The sequence below is a fragment of the Dendrobates tinctorius genome, unplaced genomic scaffold, assembly GCF_039654945.1.
Source record: "Dendrobates tinctorius isolate UK_male_01 unplaced genomic scaffold, ASM3965494v1 ptg000040l, whole genome shotgun sequence".
Lineage (NCBI taxonomy): Eukaryota > Metazoa > Chordata > Amphibia > Anura > Dendrobatidae > Dendrobates > Dendrobates tinctorius.
The window spans coordinates 1277261-1297962 of record NW_027361708.1 but is presented as its reverse complement, the minus strand read 5'-3'; the positions used below and the strand labels follow the sequence as shown (position 1 = coordinate 1297962).

Below are 20702 nucleotides of genomic sequence, written 5' to 3'. Positions count from 1 at the left end.
GCCGTCTGGAGGCTGACACTAAGTATACAAAAAAAGAGTTAGCTCCTCCTCCGCCGCATACACCCTCGCCCCCAGACCGGGCGTAACTCAGTTTAGTGCATAAGCAGTAGGAGAACGCGCCTTAAACTCAGGCAAGAAATTATACGTCTGGAAAAGGGACCACCCTGATCCTTACATAAGGATTTGTATAACTTAAAATAAGCAAAAGCCAACTGGCTAGTAGGGTGGGTGCTGTGTCCCCCAATGAGCGTCTCGGAGAAAAGGATTTTACGGTGAGTACTCACAAAAATCCATGTTTCTCCTTCGTCTCATTGGGGGACACAGAGACTGTGGGACGTTCTAAAGCAGTCCCTGGGCGGGATATTAGCTCACCCAATCCATGCTACTTTGCGCCCCTGATTAGAGGTGCGCAACTGCTGCCTGAAGAATCTTTCTTCCCAGGCTTGCATCCGAGGATGCCTGGGTATGTACGTTATAATGTTTGACAAACGTATGCAAACTGGACCAGGTAGCTGCTTTGCACACCTGTTCCGCTGAAGCTTGGTGTCGCAGTGCCCATGAGGCACCCACTGCTCGAGCCGAGTGTGCCTTGATCCCTGCCGGAACCGGCGTGCCACTGATTTCATAAGATTCCTGAATCGTCAGGCGAACCCATCTGGCCAAAGTCGCTTTGGACGCAGCAAGCCCCTTCCGTCTCCCTTCTGGGATCACGAATAGAGAGTCTGTCCGGCGGAAAGATGCTGTCCTTGTCACATACCTCCTAAGAGCTCTTACCAGATCCAGTGTGTGCAAAGCCTTTTCTACCTTGTGCACCGGTGCCGGGCAAAACGAAGGTAAGACAATGTCTTCGTTGATATGGAATGCAGAGACAACCTTCGGCAAGAAGGGGGGAGCTGGCCTTAAAACTACCTTATCCTTATAAAAAGTCAAGAACGGCGGTTTACAAGATAAAGCCGCCAATTCCGAAACCCGCCTAATAGACGTAATAGCTACCAGAAAAACGACTTTTCTGGACAGGTAAGGTAAGGAGACTCCTTGTAAGGGTTCGAAGGGGGGCTCCTGAAGGGCTCTGAGCACCAAGTTCAGGTCCCATGATTCCGTCGGCGCCTTATAGGTGGGTACTAAATGTGCGACCCCCTGCATAAACGTCTTAACCTGCCAGACCGAAGCGACCTTTCGTTGAAAAAGGACCGACAGGGCCGAGATTTGCGTCCTGAGCGAACTCGGAGCCAGCCCTGCGTCCAGCCCTGCCTGAAAAAAAGCCAGTACGTTGGGGGTTGAAAAAACCAGAGGAGCCACTCCGCGATCCCTACACCAACGGAAAAAAACTTCCCAAGTCCGATGATATACCTTCGCCGAGGAAGGTTTTCGGGCACTCACCATCGTGGCCACCACATCGCGCCTGAATCCTGCCTGTGTTAACAGCCAAGATTCAATGGCCACGCCGTCAAACACAGGGCCCCTAAGTTCGGATGGTAGATCGGCCCCTGGGACAGCAAGTCCGGTCGATCTGGTAGACGCCAGGGTACGTCCACCACTAGCTGAACCAGATCTGCATACCAGGCCCTCCGAGGCCAGTCTGGCGCTAGCAGAATTGCTGGAACCTTCTCTCTCCTTAACTTTCTGATGACCCTTGGAAGCAGAGGTAGCGGGGGGAACAAGTATGGGAGACGAAACTGGCTCCATGGAAGCACCAGAGCGTCTGCTGCGATCGCCTGCGGGTCGAGGGATCGAGCGACGAACCTTTGCACTTTGGCGTTCTCTCTGGATGCCATAAGGTCCACGTCTGGTGTCCCCCACCGTTGGCAGATCTGTTGAAAAACCTCGGGGTGCAGGGACCATTCCCCTGCCGCGACCCCCTGTCGGCTGAGAAAATCTGCCGCCCAGTTTTCGACTCCCGGAATGTGCACCGCTGAAATTACCACGTGGTTCTTTTCGGCCCAACGCAGTACCAGTCCAACCTCGCGCATGGCTGTTTGGCTGCGCGTGCCCCCGATGGTTGACATATGCTACTGCTGTAGCATTGTCCGACTGAATGCGCACCGGCCGGTGTCTCAGGAAACACTGAAAATGTTGCAGGGCCAATCGTATTGCCCGTATCTCCAGAATGTTGATCGGGAGAATTATCTCCTGAATGGACCACCACCACTGGGCTGTGTGACTCTGGAAAACTGCTCCCCAACCTTGCAGGCTTGCATCGGTCGTCACCACCAACCACTGTTCCGGGGGAAAGGGTTTCCCCTGGACAAGAGACGAGTCGCGAGTCCACCACCGGAGTGATTGTCGGACCAGCGGAGACAAATTGCACCGATGACTGAGGGATAGCAACCTTCTGTCCCATGCTGACAAGAGCGCATGCTGAAGCGGACGGAGATGGAACTGGGCAAACGGGATTGCCTCCATCGCCGCCACCATTCTGCCCAACACACTCATGCCGTACCGGATGGATCTGGAGCCTGGCTGTAGAAGGCTCCGTACCCCCTGTTTGATCTTTCGCGCTTTGTCCTGAGGGAGGATCACCAGCCCCCGGGAGGTGTTGAAAACCATGCCTAGGAATACAATTCTCTGGGCTGGAACCAAGGACGATTTGTTCCGATTGATCAACCAGCCTAGACGCGCCAGGGTATCCAGCGTGATACTGACATTCTCCTGGCACGCCTGAAAGGACGGCCCCTTTACCAAAAGGTCGTCCAGGTAAGGTAGTACCGTTATGCCCCGAGCATGCAGGATGGCCATAACCACCGCCATTATCTTCGTAAAGACTCTGGGAGCAGTGGCCAGACCGAAGGGCAGAGCAACAAATTGAAAATGTCGCCCTCCGATCGCAAAACGCAGGAACCTCTGGTGTGGAGGAAAAATCGGAATGTGCAGATATGCATCCTGCACATCGATCGAGGCCAGGAACTCCCCTGGATCCATGGCTGCAATGACCGAACGGAGGGATTCCATCCGGAACCGCCTGACTCTGATGAATTTGTTTAGGATTTTTAGATCTAATACTGGCCTTACTGTCCCGTCCTTTTTGGGGACCGAAAACAGGTTGGAGTAAAAACCTTGTGTCTCTTCGCTTTTCGGTACTGGGACAATGACCCCGTTGCGCTGTAGCGTGTGCCTCCATCAGACACTAAGCAAAAAACTGAGTTACGCCCGGTCTGGGGGCGAGGGTGTATGCGGCGGAGGAGGAGCTAACTATTTTTTTGTATACTTAGTGTCAGCCTCCAGACGGCAGACGCACACACCCACAGTCTCTGTGTCCCCCAATGAGACGAAGGAGAAATGTTACAAATACATAAAAGTTTAGATTACCCCCTCCCCCATTCACCAAATTCAAAAATTAAAAAACAAAACAAATAAAAATTTGGTTTTGCCATGCTCATAACCGCCCCAATCTATCAATATATAAAAATAATTAATTTGATCGGTAAACGGCATAATGAGAAAAAAAAAACAAGATGCCAGAATTACAGAATTTTGGTCACCGCAACATTGTATTAAAATGCAATAACGAGCGATCAAAACATCATATCTACACCAAAATGGTATCAATGAAAACATCAGCAGGGAACGCAAAAAAAAAAAGCCCTCACCCAACCCTTGGTCCCAAAAAACGGAGACACTACGGATCTCATTAAATGACGCAATTTTTTTTTTTTTCTTTAATACAGACTTTGGATTTTTCTTTCACTGCTTAAATAAAAACAAACCTAGACATGTTTGGTATCTTCGAACTCGTAATGACCTGGAGAATCAATATTGCCAGGTCAGTTTTAGCATTTGGTGAACATGGTAAAAAAACAAACAATTGTGGACTTGCACTTTTTTTTTAATGCAATTGCACCGCACTTTGAATTTTCTTCCTGCTTTCCAGTACACTATATGGTAAAACCAATGGTGTTGTTCAAAAGTACAACTCATCCCACAAAAGACAAGCCCTCACATGGCCATATTGACGGGGGGGGGGGGGGGGGGGAGGGTTAGTTATGGCTCTGGGAAGAAGGGGAGCAAAAAACAGAAAAGCAAAAAAGGAAAATGGCCCAGGGGTGAAGGGGTTTAAAACAATAATTAAATAGCCTAAATCACAAAGAAGACCTTTCTAATAGTTGACATTTTTATAAAATATCCTGATAAAACGTACGGTTTGCTCTCCACATCCTCCATGCCCAGTGGCTTCGAGTCAGTGAATAAAGACACTGTGCTGGTGGACATCTTGGAATCTATGGTGACGTTGGTGGAAATGAGACTCTGGACCAGCTCGTGTGAAGGTTTTGCAGCTCTCTAAAATGAGATAAAAGATGGATCTGAATGACTCAATCTTAAGTTCCCGTGCAATAGAAATGTGTAGTCTTCAATTTATCAAAACTGTAACATAACGCAATACACAAAGCCATCGATGTGGGAACGTTTTAACTACTAATTATGCAATGCCTGAATATCCACCTGATATTTCTTGAAAAATTCTTCATCGCTTCCACCTTTCACCCATTTTTAGTGATATCATGTAAAGATATCACCCAATTGTGCGTCCCATAAGGATTCTATTAGGATTTTTTATTCCCCCCGACCTCGCACCTTTGATGCATAAATACCTTTTTTAATCTTGTTGGAGATGTATGGAAATCGCCGCTGTCCGGTCCGATGGGCGGGGCTTAGTCGCCTTCTCCCCCCCCCCTCGGCTTGCTGAACGTAATCTTCATCTATGAATATCACAGATAACGTTGTTTTCCGCGCTTGCGCATTGAAATGGCCTCCAGCGCCTGTGCAGTATGCTTTGCCCAACTGTGGGCGAAGCATATAATCGCTACTGCGCATGCGCTGGTATTTTCCAGCGCGGTCTATGCCCCAGAAGTCTTCACATGCAGAACACACTTCCAGGGCATAGACCGCGCTGGAAAATACCGGCGCATGCGCAGTACCGATTATATGCTTTGGCCACAGTTGGGCAAAGCATACTGCGCAGGCACCGGAGGCCATTTCAATGTGCAAACGCGGAAAGCAACGTTATATGTGATATTCACAGATGAAGATTACGTTCAGCAAGCCGAGGAGGGAGGGGGGGGAGAAGGCGACTAAGCCACGCCCAGCGGACTGAACCGTGGTGATTTGCATACATCTCCAACAAGATAAAAAACAGGATTTTTAGTTGCTTACCGTAAAATCTGTTTCTCGGAGTCTTCATTGGGGGGGACAGGAACCATGGGGTGTATGCTGCTGCCACTAGGAGGCTGACACTATGCAAATAAGAAAGTTAGCTCCTCCTCCGCAGTATACACCCCACCGACTGGCGCTCAATTACTCAGTTAGTGAGAAAGCAGTAGGAGAAGCAATAGAATATAAAGTAAACCAACAATTCAATCAAGGCTCCGAGAAACAGAATTTACGGTAAGCAACTAAAAATCCTGTTTTCTCTATCGCTTTATTGGGGGACACGGGAACCATGGGACGTCCCAAAGCAGTCCCTGGGGTGGGAAACAAACTTCCATCAGGTCAGCGGATTCACCACCGCGGCCTGCAAGATCCTTCTTCCTAGGCTTGCATCCGCTGAAGCGTAGGTGTGGACCTAGTAAAATTTTACAAAGGTGTGAACAGAGGACCAGGTTGCAGCTTTACAAAGCTGCATCGCAGAAGCCCTGTGGTGCACCGCCCAGGATGCACCCACTGCCGGAGTGGAGTGAGCCTTAATCCCAGAAGGGGGCACTCTGTTCTTTATCTGGTAAGCCTCTAAGATAGCCGATCTGGTCCAGCGCGCAATAGTCGCCTTGGAGGCCGACAGGCCTTTTCGAGCCCATCTGGGATGACGAAAGGAGAGTGTCTTCTGGAACGCATCGGTTCTAGCCAAGTAGACCTTCGTCGCCCTGACCAAGTCCAGTCTGTTCAAGGAGCGTTCCCGGGGATGAACTGGAGCCGGGCAGAAAGAAGGTAGGACGATGTCTTCATTCAAGTGGAAAGCAGATACCACCTTGGGAAGAAAGGACGGCGGAGGCCGTAGAACAACTTTATCTTGGTGAATCACTAAAAATGGGGGTTGACAAGAAAGAGCTGCCAACGCCGAGACACGTCGGATGGAAGTAATGGCAATAGACAGGCCACTTTCCAAGAGAGAAGAGATAGAGAAACCTCCTTGAGAGGCTCAAAGGGGGAACCTTGTAAAGCCTCTAGGACTAAATTGAGATCCCAGGGATCCACTGGAGCCCGATACGGAGGAACTGCATGGGCTGCCCCTTGTAAAAAGGTTTTTACCTGCGGCCGAGAGGATAGCGTCTTCTGGAAAAGAATTGAATGCGCCGAAACTTGCCCCTTTAGAGAACTAAGGGCCAGACCCCCGTCCAGGCCTACCTGAAGGAATGCTAGAATAGAAGGGAGCGAGAAAGACATTGGCGGAACGCGATTGGACTCACACCAACTAAAATATGCCTTCCACGTTCTATAGTATATTTTGGAAGACGAAGGCTTCCTAGCCCAGATCATTGTGTGAATTACCCGAGCTGAAAACCCTGACTTTTTCAGTACCGCGGTCTCAATGGCCACGCCGTCAAATTGAGCAACCGAGAATTGGGGTGGTAAAATCGGACCCTGAGACAGCAGATCTGGTCTGTCTGGAAGTGTCCAAGTAGCGTCCGCGAGAAGGTTGACTTTGTCCGCGAACCAAGACCTTCTGGGCCAATCCGGCGCGATGAGGAAGACTGGTACCCCTTCTGCCTTGATCTTCAACAGCTTGGGAAGAAGAGGAAGAGGAGGGAACAGATAGGGGAGCGCGAACTGTGACCAAGGAAAGGTCAGAGCATCGGCGCCCACTGCGAGGGGATCGCGGGCCCTGGATACAAACCGTGGAACTTTCTTGTTCAGACGGGACGCCATCAGATCCACGTCCGGAATACCCCAACGAAGGCAAATCTGTTGGAAGACTTCCTGATGCAGGGACCATTCCCCTGCCGCGAGGCCTTTGCAGCTGAGAAAATCGGCGACCTCGTTTTCCACACCCGGAATGTGTACGGCGGATATCGCTGGGACTGACATTTCTGCCCAATGAAGTATCTTGGATACCTCGGCCAACGCTGAGGAACTCCGAGTCCCTCCCTGGTGGTTGATATATGCCACCGCTGTGGCATTGTCCGTCTGAATCCGGATTGGCAGACCTTTGAGCAACTTGCCCCAATGAATCAGGGACAGGAAAATAACCCGTATCTCTAGGACATTGATCGGAAGAGTCGCTTACTGTGAGATGGCGAAACAATGCGCCCCAGCCCAGAAGACTGGCGTCTGTCGTCACCACTTGCCACTGTATCGGAAGGAACGATCGGCCCTGGGCGATAAGAGATGTAAGCCACCAATTGAGGGACAGCTTGACCTGAAATGAGAGTCGAATTGGAAGATCCAGGGAGGAGACAGACTTGTTCCACTGCGACAGAATGGCCCGCTGAAGCGGTCTTGAGTGGAATTGGGCAAAGGGAATCGCCTCCGACGTTGCAACCATCCTCCCTAGAACTCTCATGGCTGATCAGAGGGAAATGAGTCGGGGGCCCTGAAGCAAACGAACATCCCGCCGAAGAGTTACTCTCGTGTTGTTGGGAATTGGAACTAGGCAGGGCTTTTTTGCGTTGATGATCCACCCGAATCGAGCAAGAGTGTTGCATACAATGGTCAGACTTTCGAGAGCCTGGGGCAAGGATGGAGCTTTGATGAGGATGTTGTCGAGGTACGGGAAGAGCACGAGACCTCTGATCCTCAAAATGGCCATCAACGCTGCCATGATTTTTGTAAAAACCCTGGGGGTGGTGGCGAGCCCGAACGGCAGGGTGACAAACTGAAAGTGATCCTGATGTATCGCGAAACGCAGGAATTTTTGATGACCCCGGAAGATTGGGACATGTAGATAGGCGTCTTGAATGTCTATGGAGCACAGGAATTCTTGTGCCTCCATGGAAGCGATTACTGAACGAAGGGACTCCATCCTGAAATGTCGCAGACGGACCCTTTTGTTCAGTAGTTTTAAGTCCAGAATGGGCCGAACCATGCCTCCTTTTTTCGACACTACAACAGGTTCGAATAGAAACCTGTGAATCGCTCTTTTTCTGGTACTGGAACAATCACTCCCGACTTGAGAAGAGAGTCAATTGCTGTAAAGAAACCCGGAACCAAGGCGGGGTCTTTCGGGGGTCAGGAGTCGAAGAATCGATCCCGAGGATGAGAAACAAATTCTATTTTGTATCCTGAAGATACAACTTCCCTGACCCAAGCGTCTTCCACCGAGGCAAGCCATACGTACCTGAAGACAAGACGACGGCCGCCCACCTGGGAGTATGCTCCGGTGTTCTGATTCCAGTCATGCAGAGGAAGATCTTCCAAGTCTAGGTCTGGTAGATCTACACTGGGAAGAATGAGATCGCCAGGAAGGAGTGGGCCTAAAGGAGACTCTTCCTATCTTGGCGCGGTTGAGGCCTCTGCTGGTGGAAGACATATCTGCTGTCGTAAAGCGTCGAAAAGGCCGAAAGGGTCTAAACTGACGTTTCGGAGGAGGTCGACAAGATTTTGACTGGGGAAGAAGGGAGCTTGTGCCCCCCAGTGGCATCCTTAATGATCTGGACCAGCCTATCGCCGAAAAGACGCGATCCCTAAAACGGTTAACTGGTGAGGGACTTTTTTGACGATAAGTCCGCTTGCCAAGCCTTAAGCCAAACTGTGTGCCTAATAGCCACTAAGTTGCTTGATGCCTGAGCTGCGCAGGATGCGGCATCCAGGGAGGCAGAGACTAAATATTCGCCTGCATGCGAAATTTGGTCGGCGAGATCCGCCAGCTGCTCTGGCTGGTCTCCAGCCAAAATGCCTTGGCGGAGTTCCTTAGCCCATTTCGCTATGGCCTTAGAAGCCCAAGTAGAAGCGAAGGCCGGGATTAGAACAGAAGACGCCGCTTCAAAGGCTGACTTAGCAAAAGATTCTATGAATCTGTCATTAGTGTCTGCTAGAGATGCTCCCCCAGAAATCGGAAGGACCGTGCTGTTAGATAGTCTTGAAACCGGAGGGTCCATGGTCAGTGAAGCTGACCAGTCTGCAATGAGTTCCGGCGAGAAAGGGTATAACACCCCAAGGCGTTTTCCTCTTTGAAAACGCCTGGTCGGATTTTCTCTCTCTCTCTGGAAAGAATTTTCTGGAACTCCGAATGATGAGCGAAGACCTTGGAAAGTGGTTTCGACCGTCTGAAAGAAACCTCCTGGTCCGCGGGTTCCGCCGGAGAATCTTTGATATTGAAGGACTGGTTAATCGCTGCAATGAGGCTCTGAACTATATCCCACATATCAGCGATTTGGTCCGAGTCCAGCTCTCGGAGGGTCCATCCGAGAAAGTCTCACCTGGCTCAGGGGAGGAAGATCTTGATAAGGGAGGCTGTTTGAACGGACTATGGGGCGATGCGGAACGGGAAGAGGAAACGCACCGGTGCTCCAGTCTGGCTCTTTTGCGACTAATATTAACAGGCTCGACCGGAGCATCTTGTGACCTGCTGGGTCCTGCAGAAGTCTGTATTGGCAACTTATCCAGTACGGACACCAAGGTCTGGGACACCTTGGCGAGATCCGCCACAGATTGAGACAGAGAGGAAGCCCACCCTGGGATAGGGGCCTCAACCTCACTCGGGACAACCAGGGGCTCCTGGGCGGTGGGTTCAGTGGGCTGGCTGCAGTCCTGACAGAGGGGAGAGGACTGACCTGATGGAAACTTGCGTTTGCTAGAAGAACATGCAAAATGACTGACTACCACAGAGGAAGAAGCAGAGCGAGTTGGTTTAGAATTAGACATTATGAGCTAACCCACTAACAGTGCCAGAGGGTTAGGAGACAGAGAGCTGAGGAGGGTGTCATTCTGCAGCGCAGAGCTACTCACGGAACCTGTGTACACAGCATGCTGAAGCGGCGACGAGCAGCTCACAGGCTGAGGAAAAACTGTGAGGTAAAAAACGCGATCCTGACTGCTGTGGGCGGGAATCAGATCACCAGAGAGGGGGCGGAGCTAACCGCTCTGTTAGGAGCATAAGAAAACTCCAATCCCTCCTATACTGGGAGGAGTGGGCGGGCCCCTGCGACGCCTCTAACCCTCAGAGAAGCGGTGGGCGGCGCCAGACGAACGGGACTGTTCCTCAGAAGAAAAAGCCCGCCTGAAAATGGGGGCATGGCGTCGCCTCAGAACTAGGTCCGAACTGAAGCAGGGGCCTGGTTTAGAAACGGCGGCGGCCGCCGGAGAGCGCGGGGCGGCGCGGAGGTCTAAAGAGAACCGCAGTTTCGCGGCGCTGGCGCAGAGAACGCTAAATACAGGTAATGTCGCTTAAGGAAGCTTGCCCGTTCCCCACCGCCCAGGTGGAATACTATCATGGGAAGGAGAGAGGGGTTCAGCCTGCTGATACTTACCTCCTGCAGTCCTGACTTACCCCATTTCCAGTTGCAGACCGTGTCTCCTTCCACCGACAGACTCTGGTAGGCTAGTGGGTGAGAGACAGAAGGCGAACACGCATACGTGTTCCTGGCCGGTAGACATATGAGGATACGGGGTGGCAGTACAAGCCGTACTCATAGTCTCTTTGTGAGAGTACAGATGTGACTATTCACTCTGTATCCCTCCGGAACCTGTAAAGGAACGACGCACACTGAGGTAGATAAGGGTCTAATGAAAGACCAGTGTCCACCTCCTACTGACACTAAGCTAAATTGAGTAATTGAGCGCCAGTCGGTGGGGTGTATACTGCGGAGGAGGAGCTAACTTTCTTATTTGCATAGTGTCAGCCTCCTAGTGGCAGCAGCATACAGCCCATGGTTCCTGTGTCCCCCAGTGAAGCGATAGAGAAAAGGTATTTATGCATCAAAGGTGCGGGGTCAGGGGGAATAAAAAATCCTAATAGAATCCTTATGGGACACACAATTGGGTGATATCTTTACATGATATCACTAAAAATGGGTGACAGAGTCCCTTTAAGGGCATACCCAACCGCCATTTGTCTACCCAGAAGAATTAATGCCCATGCATTCTCTCAATGTTCCCAACAGACATGGACGGGTGTCCGGCTCTTTCTTCATGGCTGACACTTGGGCAACATTCCTTGAATTTCTCAAAAAAAAAAAAAACATGGATCACTGCATGCTGCTCTGTATTGCAAATAATAAATGGAGCAGCCATCCTTTCTCACACTGAAGTCCCAATGGTATAACACGTTCTGACTTGAACAGTAGTGACAGGGGCGACAGGGATCACATACGGAAACTGCTTATAAGACAGTGTGGCCAACAGGAGTTTTAATAAAACTGTAGTGCATATAATTTTCGACTCACCCGCATACCACTGTATGACTTTACAGACATTTTATCTATGTTGGACGACCCATCAAAATAATGTAATGTTTTAGAAGGTGGTAAATGGTTTGGGCAATAATGTTTCTTTACCAATTCACCCAACACAATTCAATAAATACTTTTGCTGTATGGCATACCTGCTGTTCCTGTTGAGCGTAGTTTGGTCCCAGGTCAATATATACGGCATCTTTATCGTATACAACACCTCCAACACCGGAAAGTGGAGCATAAATAGTCTTCTCCTTCTCATTCAGAGAGCGCTTTTTCAGCTGGTCTGGGAGAGGACATGGGTCAGGCAGGAAGCTGACCTCAGAGAGGGTAAAATCTCCAACACCTACAAACAGGCAGCTCAATAAAACCTATGGATCTCATTTCATCAAACATTCAAAAGATGAAAAGCAAGAAAACCAGAGTACTAGGCAGAGGAAAACTTGACGGAGACATAATTGGTGATACAAGGTAAGCAATAGATAAATAACCTGGTATGTGAACTTGATTCTTATTTTTCAGATAAGCCCCTCGCAGGTACCCGTACAATGACACTTTACGGTCTATCTTTGGATTAAGCCGAATGTCTTCTGGATTAGTCAGATCTTCCATCCTAAGGGGAAAAATATATTTTTCTCTATGAAAAAGAGAGCTTTAAAATGGAAGGATGAAGCAATGTTTCCTACCAAGTTCGCTTGTGATTAGTAACATGTACACCAATATGTGGAAACACAAAAGACCCCAAAAGTTGGCTAACTAGCGTATATGCCAGCTTAACCCTTTTGCTGCCAGGACAAGTTTCAAACTTTAAACAGGCACAAAATCACACACTATCATCTCCATATTTTCAGACCGTACAATCCTAGCACAGTGTGAAACCTCCAGCAGTTTAAAGCTATGGAATGTAATTTTTTTGTTTTTTTTAATTAAAACATAATATTTTGTTAAGAAATGCATTACCGCCTCTCTATCCTCCTGAAAGGACAATGAAATTGACAACATGAAGAAAAGATCTTGTATCCCTACAATCAATGGAGGCTGTACAGCAGAAGTTGTGATCTCTCCTCATACTCCCTTAAACTGGTTTCACACGTCTGTTTAATTCCAGTACCGGAAAAACTAGTACCAGAGTTATCCATGTGTGTAAGGCCAGGTTCACATAGCGTTAAATGCAGTCCGTTCAACGCATAGCATTAACGCTACTATATTATCTGATTGCGTCATGCGATTACGCTGGCGCAGATGCTCCATCTGCGCTAGCAGTGACGGACCCCCGAACGCTGCAGACCGCGTCCGAGGGTCCGTCACAGAACGACGGCACATCGCTAACGCATGCCGCTTAGGACATGCGATAGTGATGCGCTTGGTAATGGCAGTGTTAACGGATGCGTTACATCACGTTAATGCCACGGTGTAACGCAATCCGTTAAACGGACTGCCATAACACTATGTGAACCCAGCCTAATACTTGCAGCACATGTGTGGCAACCATGTGCCGCATCAGTACCACACGGACGGGGGCTGAAGACGGCTCTCATCACTCTCTCCTGCTCTGCTGGCGGTCGGCGCGAGCAGAAGAAAATGATGAGAGTTATATTAAAGACAGAACGGTGACAGCAGGTGGGGGCTTTTGGGATTACTACTCCCATCATCCGAAACCTCCTGCCGCTAATAACAGTGACAGCAGGAGCGGATGATCGGGGTATTCCTCAGCCGCCACCAGCGATATAACTAAATAAATGAATAAAAAACCCGGCATGAGTTCTCCCGATTGTCTTTAACCAACCAGGCATGAATGCTGTAGATAAGCCCTGAAAGGCTGTGGCTGCATCTTATATCGGCCAAAACAGTGGACAGGTTTTCAAAAGAACCACACCCTTTCTAACAGAAAGCATACTCGTAGGCTGTGGTGAAGTGTGCGGGAAGGACTATAGGGCCCCTAAGTCAATGGGGTGGTGCTGCTTCTCGTTCATGCAGGGCAGCTAATGCCCAACCAGAGCCGCTACACAGAGCGCAGCAGGCGAGAGGACTCATCAGCTGCTGCCTTTTGCCCAGACAATGACTGAAATAACAAAGCTCATCATAATGAAGTGAGCTTTGTCTTCTTGGCTGCTGCCTATACGCAGAGCCCAGCAATCACATACGGATCTTTATTGCCGTGCTCTGCACAAGAAATAACCGAGATGCAGAAGATTAGCACGTAATGAAAATAGCATTGAATCATGTGCAGTGAGGTGGACATTCAAGGCAGTCTTCATTCATTACTAAGAGCTGCTGTAACATTTTTAAACATATATCTGCAATTAATTTGATTCATTTTTCTTTGATGCCACAGTTTAATAAGCCTACATACAATATATACATACACCAACATATAACTTTTTAGTTTTGTTTTTTTTGCTCAAGTTAAACATAAAACGAGAAGCTCAAAGCGTAAACTAAACTTATAACAGTGATCTCCTAAGGCCATGTGCACACGCTGCGGTTCTGCTGCGGTTTTGGCCCTGCAGAACTGCAGCAGTTCTGCAGACATGGTACTTTACCATGTTAGCCTATGGGTTTTCAAAACCACAGTGCTCACGCTGCGGTTTTTTTACCTGCGGAAAAGCTGCGTTTTTTTTTCCGCAGCATGTCAATTGTTTCTGCGGATTCTGCTGCGGTTTCACACCTTTAACATTGTAGAGGTGCAAAACCGCAGGCCAAACCGCAGCAAAACCGCAGGTCACTTTACCTGCGGTTCCGCGGGAAAAAACCCGCAGGTGAATCTGCAGTGTGTGCACATAGCCTAAAAGGAAAAAAGTTATCGCTCGGAATGTGGTTGTTCAAACTCACCTGTCTGCAAAAACATAAGGATGTGATGTCTGCCATGACAAAGGGCGAAATTTCATCACAGAAATGAACCTCCCCAAATTATGTATTTCTTGCTTCTGATATTCAGAATACACCATTCCAGACAGGTAGAAAAGTTTCGCACCCTGGAAAGGAAAGATCAACGATTGTCAGCCCAACAAAGTGCAGTACGTCATACATAAAACGTATAGAAAAAGAATTGCTGGAAGTACAGGAGGTGTGACTCTCTGAGAGATAGCGAGGCCATGTGCACATAGAGGTTTTTGTTTGTTTGAGGCATTCAAAAATTCTGACGTTTTAACACTTCACTCTGCACAATGAATATATACATCAGGAGCAATGTCAGGATATTCCGCGTGGGCCCAGAACTAGTGATGCATGAACGTGCTTGGATAATATGTTAGACAGCCACGAAACATGCGGGGATTGCCTGTTTGTTAAGCAATCCCTGTATGTGTTGCAGCTGTCTAACCAGTCGCCAGACATGCAGCCGCGAGGACTCGAACATATATTATCCAAGCATGCCCAAGATACTCGGATAACAGAGAATGTTCGCTCATCACAGCTCCTCACAACAAAGCAGATGCTGGCTAGATTTATAATTTAAAAAAAAAAAAAACACACACAGTTATCAAAACTTCTTCTGTTACTGCAAATGGTATAAATAAAGCACTTCGTCATGCAAAAAACCTCACAGCTGAAAATGAAAGTTATGGGTCTAAAAAATTTCATTTTTGCAAGTTCATTTCTTTCCCCTTTTTTTCAAACGGTCATAACTTTTATTTTTCCTTCAACTTAGCCTCATGAAGACCTTTTTTGTGTGAAGAGTTGCAGTTTTAAATGACTCCAATTTAGAACATAGCGTAAAAGAAAATGGCAAAAAAAATAAAACATTGCGGTGAAATGGTAAAATTCCACCATTGTTTTGAGGGGTTTTATTTTTACAGCATTAATTACTGGTATGCATTTAAAAAATGACCTGAGAGACTGATTATCCAGGTCAGTACAATTAAGGAATTGCCAAGCATTCCAAACTTCGTAAAAAAAAATAAATAAAAAACACTCCTTCTTTGGGGAGTTTTTTTTTCGTTTTGAAAAGTTTTCTTTTGATTGGACATGGCTTAATTTGAAGCAGACTTAAAGAAGTGAAAAGCACTTTATTCCTCCCCCTCCCCATCTATGTTTTTTAAATATTGAAGAGGAAAAAAAGCTTAAATAGCGCAACAAATGAAAACAAGTTGTCTTACAACAGAAATTAATAGAAAGAGTCTTTCAAGTGTTTAAGGGACTTTTGAAGTGTGTTTTGGAGTGGACTTGATTTTATAAAAGAAAAAAAAAAACTCAGTCTGCACAGAGGCTTACGCCAAGTGTGATGGTCTGAAAGGCTGCATGTGAACAGGCCTGTAGCAAGTCAATTCACTTGTTCATGATTTGGCAGTGCTGCCAATTTTTACTATGGTAGATTGGATGGATGGAGCACCTGATAGACTTCTGTCCAGAACCTATGCTTTAGCCTCTTCTTGACCTTGCGTAGCTGCTTATTATTCTTGAATGAGTCTAGATGGGTCAAGACCCCCATTATTTTTGGAAAGCCATGGACCTGGCAGATATTCAGGAACTCAAAGGTCTCCATTTCAAACCCAAAGCTAGCGTCAATGAGCATCAGAACCTAAATGAGAAGAAAAGAGGTTACATAAAAGATTAGAATATGACTGGTAATAACCACTGGCACTGTGAGAAGAAATTAGTGTCAGATGGTGTAGGAACGAGCCTCGCTGCCAGGAAATATGGTATCACACAGTTGTCAACTTAGACATACGGTTCCAGATGGAATAACAGCAGTGTTTCCCAAGTCCCCAATACACGTTTTCAGGAGCTCCTTAGTATTGTACAGGTGAGAGAACCTGTGGCAGGTTCTGATGCCTTAATTCCATTACCTGTGGAATACTAGATATCCTAAAATCAGGACACGTTGGGGCTGTGAGTACTGAGTTTAGGAAACACTAACAAAAGAATGACAATGCAGAGTTCATCGAAAAAATGCCCTCATATCAATAGTTTATGGGACAATTCACCAAGAAATAGCATGAAAGCTATGGATAATCATTAAGTTTAAGGCTCCTAAGGCCACATTCACACGTGCAATACTTGGTCAGTTATTTATACCAGTGTTTGTAAGTCAAAACCAGGAGTGGGTGATAAATACAGACGTGGCGATGTGTATAATTATATATATGACACACATTATGCCCCTCATTGATCCTCTGAGAGCCTCTTCTTCTTGTGGCAGTGATAATGTCTCAAGAGAGAGACGTATTTCCGCTGCAGCCAATCACATGTTGTTATAGCAGGAAATCAGTGCTGTTGGTGGAATAGTGGCGTGTGATAGGGCAGGGTCTCATCGGGGTCAATGAGTAGTTTACTCCTTGTATTTCTTTACCCCACTGACATTTGTGCCGTCAGTAACTAAGACATTTCTTTGTTGGTAATGTACAATTGGAAAGGATCATTTCCCCAATCACTGGCGAGTGGGTGATCGCTCAGGAGTAAAGCTTAATATCTATTTCGCTAACAGAGCTACCCCAGCTAAACACATTCATCACCAAGTCACAGGATAGGTGATAAATGTAAGATGGCTGCGACCCCGCCAATCACTAGAATGCCATTTGTCCTTACGGCGTAATACTGCCGTTGGATGATGAGTGGAGCAGTGATCACACATGATGCCCGGCTGCTGCAGTCAAACAACAACAGTCAAACTAGAGCATAATTAACGTGATAGAAAATCCAGTAATATGTCTCCAACAGCGTTAGTCTGAATTCCTTGTAGAGACAGCCTATAAAATTACCTCCAAGAATCACTTACCAAGTCAGCAACTTTAGCCAAATCAATCATTGAATTGATATCACTGCCGCATTCGATAATGGTAAGACGTCGTTTCTTTCCTAAGATTGAAAGAATAGAGGCTGAATATTTTACATAACGATCAACGGGAACATTCCTAACAGCCGAGCTACTACAATGCAGTGGGACGCTTTATGTTTGTCACTGCCTGGTGTAAAGACTGAGACTCAAAGGAGGAAAATATTACCTATAAGTGTACAGAATTGTAGGGCAAATGAATGAGGTTATCCATCTTCTTATGTAGAATAATATAATCTTTAACTCCCTAATCCCTGAGCCTGTTTTTACCTTCATGACCAGTCAAGTTTTTACAATTCTGACCACTGTCACTTTATGAAATAATAACTCTGGAACGCTTCAATGGATCCCACTAACTTTGAGATTATTTTTTGTGACTCATCCTGTTGGTGGTAAATTTCAATCGATTTTTTTTTTTTTGTGTTTATTTGTAAAAATGTTAGAATTTGGGCAAAAATTAGGCAATTTTCAATGAATTCATCGAGGGGTGCAGTGATCATATTGACACCACATGTGTCTCACAGAACTTCATTGTGAGGAAAGAGGGAGACACAAGCGCAATATAGGGTCTTATCCCAGAAATAAAGTAAGCGGTTTGACAAAAAACTGCTCACCTGGTAGTAGGTATTCAAAGCATGTATAGATAAGGGCTGCTGCAGATCCACAAGTCGGTCACAGACTATCTGAAACAGAGCTCTGCAGAGGAATAACAGGATTTTTGGGTTGCTTACCGTAAAATCTGTTTCTCGGAGCCTTCATTGGGGGACACAGAGACCATGGGTGTATGCTGCTGCCACTAGGAGGCTGACACTATGCACAAAAAAAGGTTAGCTCCTCCTCCGCAGTGTACACCCCACCGACCGGCAGGGAATTCCTCAGTTAGTGAGAAAGCAGTAGGAGAAGTAACAGAATAGATTGAAAACAGAACAAACAACTCAACTGTAACTAATCAACCAAAGTAAGAACAGGAGTTGTAGAACATGGGAGGGTGCTGTGTCCCCCAATGAAGGCTCCGAGAAACAGATTTTACGGTAAGCAACCCAAAAATCCTGTTTTCTCGTTCGCCTTATTGGGGGACACAGAGACCATGGGACGTCCCAAAGCAGTCCCTGGGGTGGGAAACAAACTTCCATCAGGTCAGCGGACTCACCACCGCTGCCTGCAGAATCCTTCTACTTAGGCTGGCATCCGCCGAAGCGTAGGTGTGGACCCTGTAGAATTTCACAAACGTGTGAACCGAAGACCAGGTTGCAGCTTTGCAAAGCTGCAGCGCGGAGGCTCTGTGGCGTACCGCCCAGGAAGCACCCACTGCCCGGGTAGAGTGCGCTCTGATCCCCGGAGGGGCCACTCGATGCTTAACCCGGTAGGCCTCCAAAATTGCCGATCTGATCCAGCGAGCAATAGTAGCTTTGGAAGCCGGGTGACCTTTCCGCGCCCCATCTGGAATGACGAAAAGAGAGTCTGTCTTTCGCAAGGAAGACATCCTAGACAGATAGACTCTCATCGCCCTGACCAGATCCAGCTTGTTCAGGGACCGCTCCCGAGGGTGAGATGGACTCGGAGAGAAGGACGGCAGAACAATATCCTCATTGAGGTGAAAGGAGGACACCACCTTCGGAAGAAAAGAGGGCGGAGGCCGCAGAACTACCTTGTCCTGGTGAAGTACCAGGAAAGGAGAGCGGCAAGAAAGAGCCGCCAATTCCGACACGCGCCGGATGGAGGTGATGGCCACCAGAAAGGCTACCTTCCAGGAGAGAAGGGAAAGGGAGACTTCTCTGAGAGGTTCAAAGGGAGAACCTTGCAGAACCTCAAGAACCACATTAAGATCCCATGGATCCACGGGCGCTCGATACGGAGGAGCCGTGTGAGCCACGCCCTGAAGAAAGGTTTTGACCTGAGGGCGGGAGGCCAAAGTCTTCTGAAATAAAATGGACAGCGCCGAAACTTGACCCTTCAAGGAACTGAGAGCAAGCCCCGCATCCAGCCCTGCCTGAAGAAACGCCAGAACTGAAGGGAGCGAAAAGCACATAGGCGCGATGTTATTGGCCTCACACCAAGTGAAATAGGCCTTCCAAGTACGGTAGTAAATTTTGGAAGATGATGGCTTCCTGGCTCAGATCATGGTATGAATTACTCGACCGGAGAATCCTGCTCGTTTCAAAACCTCAGTCTCAACAGCCACGCCGTTAAATTGAGCGGCCGAGAATTGGGGTGGCAAATCGGACCTTGAGACAGCAGATCTGCCCTGTCTGGAAGCTTCCAGGGGGCGTCCGTGAGAAGGTTGACAATGTCCGCGAACCAAGACCTTCTGGGCCAATTCGGGGCGATGAGAATGACTGGAATTCCTTCTGCTTTGATCTTCTTCAACAGCTTGGGAAGAAGAGGCAGGGGAGGAAACAGGTAGGGGAGCTCGAACTGTGACCAAGGAATGGCCAGAGCGTCGGCGCCCACTGCGAGAGGATCTCGAGCTCTGGATACAAACTGTGGGACCTTCCTGTTGAGGCGAGAAGCTAGCAGATCTACGTCCGGGGTTCCCCAACGACTGCAGAGCTGAAGAAATACCTCCGGATGTAGGGACCACTCGCCTGCCGCGAGACCCTCGCGGCTGAGAAAGTCGGCGGGCCCAGTTGTCTACGCCGGGAATGTGTACCGCGGAGATTGTCGGTACCGAAATCTCTGCCCACTGAAGGATCTTGGACACTTCTGGCAGGGCTGAGACACTCCGTGTCCCTCCTTGGCGGTTGACATATGCCACCGCTGTGGCAAGGTCTGTCTGAATCCGGACAGGCAGGCCCCTGAGGAGCCTCTCCCAGTGGACGAGAGCCAGATGGGTCGCTCGTATCTCTAGGACGTTGATCGGCAGAGCAGATTCTTGAGTCGACCAACGGCCCTGAACAGTGTGATTGCGGAACACTGCACCCCAGCCGAGGAGGCTGGCATCCGTTGTTACAATCTGCCAGTGAACAGGAAGAAAAGACCGCCCCAAGAGGATGAGAGGAGACGTCAACCACCAGTCGAGTGACCGCTTGATCCGGCATGAAAGACTAACAGGGCGATCCAGGGACAGAGCCGACCTGTTCCACCTCGACAGAATGGCGTGTTGGAGAGGTCTGGCGTGAAATTGGGCAAAGGGAACTGCCTCTATCGCTGCCACCATCTTTCCCAGGACCCTCATAGATGTTCGGAGGGACGGAAATCATGTGGTCTGCAGCGATCGTACAGCCTGCTGCAGGGAGAGAATCTTCTCTTGTGGGAGAAAGACCCTTGACCGACGAGTGTCGAACAGTAGGCCCAGAAACACAAGACGTTGAGTAGGGACCAGACAGGACTTTTTCCTGTTGACGATCCACCCGAAATCGGAAAGCGTGTCCAGGACGATCGTCAAACTTAGGCGTGCCTGTTGATCAGAATATCGTCGAGGTACGGAAAAAGAACGAGACCTCTGATCCTCAACAAGGCCATCAACGCAGCCATGATCTTCGTGAAGACTCTGGGAGCGGTGGCGAGACCGAAGGGCAGCGCGACGAACTGGTAATGTTCCTGGCGAACCGCAAAACGCAGGAACTTCTGATGTCCGGAGAATATGGGAACATGTAGCTAGGCATCTTGGA

At 48.3% G+C, this 20702-nt stretch overlaps 1 protein-coding gene across 3 annotated transcripts in view; it reads right to left on the bottom strand.

The window, feature by feature from the left end:
• BMS1 (BMS1 ribosome biogenesis factor) overlaps positions 1-20702 on the bottom strand; it is a 90975-nt gene that overhangs the window by 63970 nt on the left and 6303 nt on the right. For all 3 annotated transcript variants that reach the window (XM_073574771.1, XM_073574773.1, XM_073574774.1), the window contains exons 4-9: positions 17035-17114; positions 15649-15837; positions 14151-14293; positions 11810-11931; positions 11468-11664; positions 4136-4275 (exon numbers count right to left, since the gene is read on the bottom strand). In XM_073574771.1, coding sequence (XP_073430872.1) covers positions 4136-4275; positions 11468-11664; positions 11810-11931; positions 14151-14293; positions 15649-15837; positions 17035-17114 — 871 coding nt within the window. The remainder of the gene's footprint in view (positions 1-4135; positions 4276-11467; positions 11665-11809; positions 11932-14150; positions 14294-15648; positions 15838-17034; positions 17115-20702) is intronic.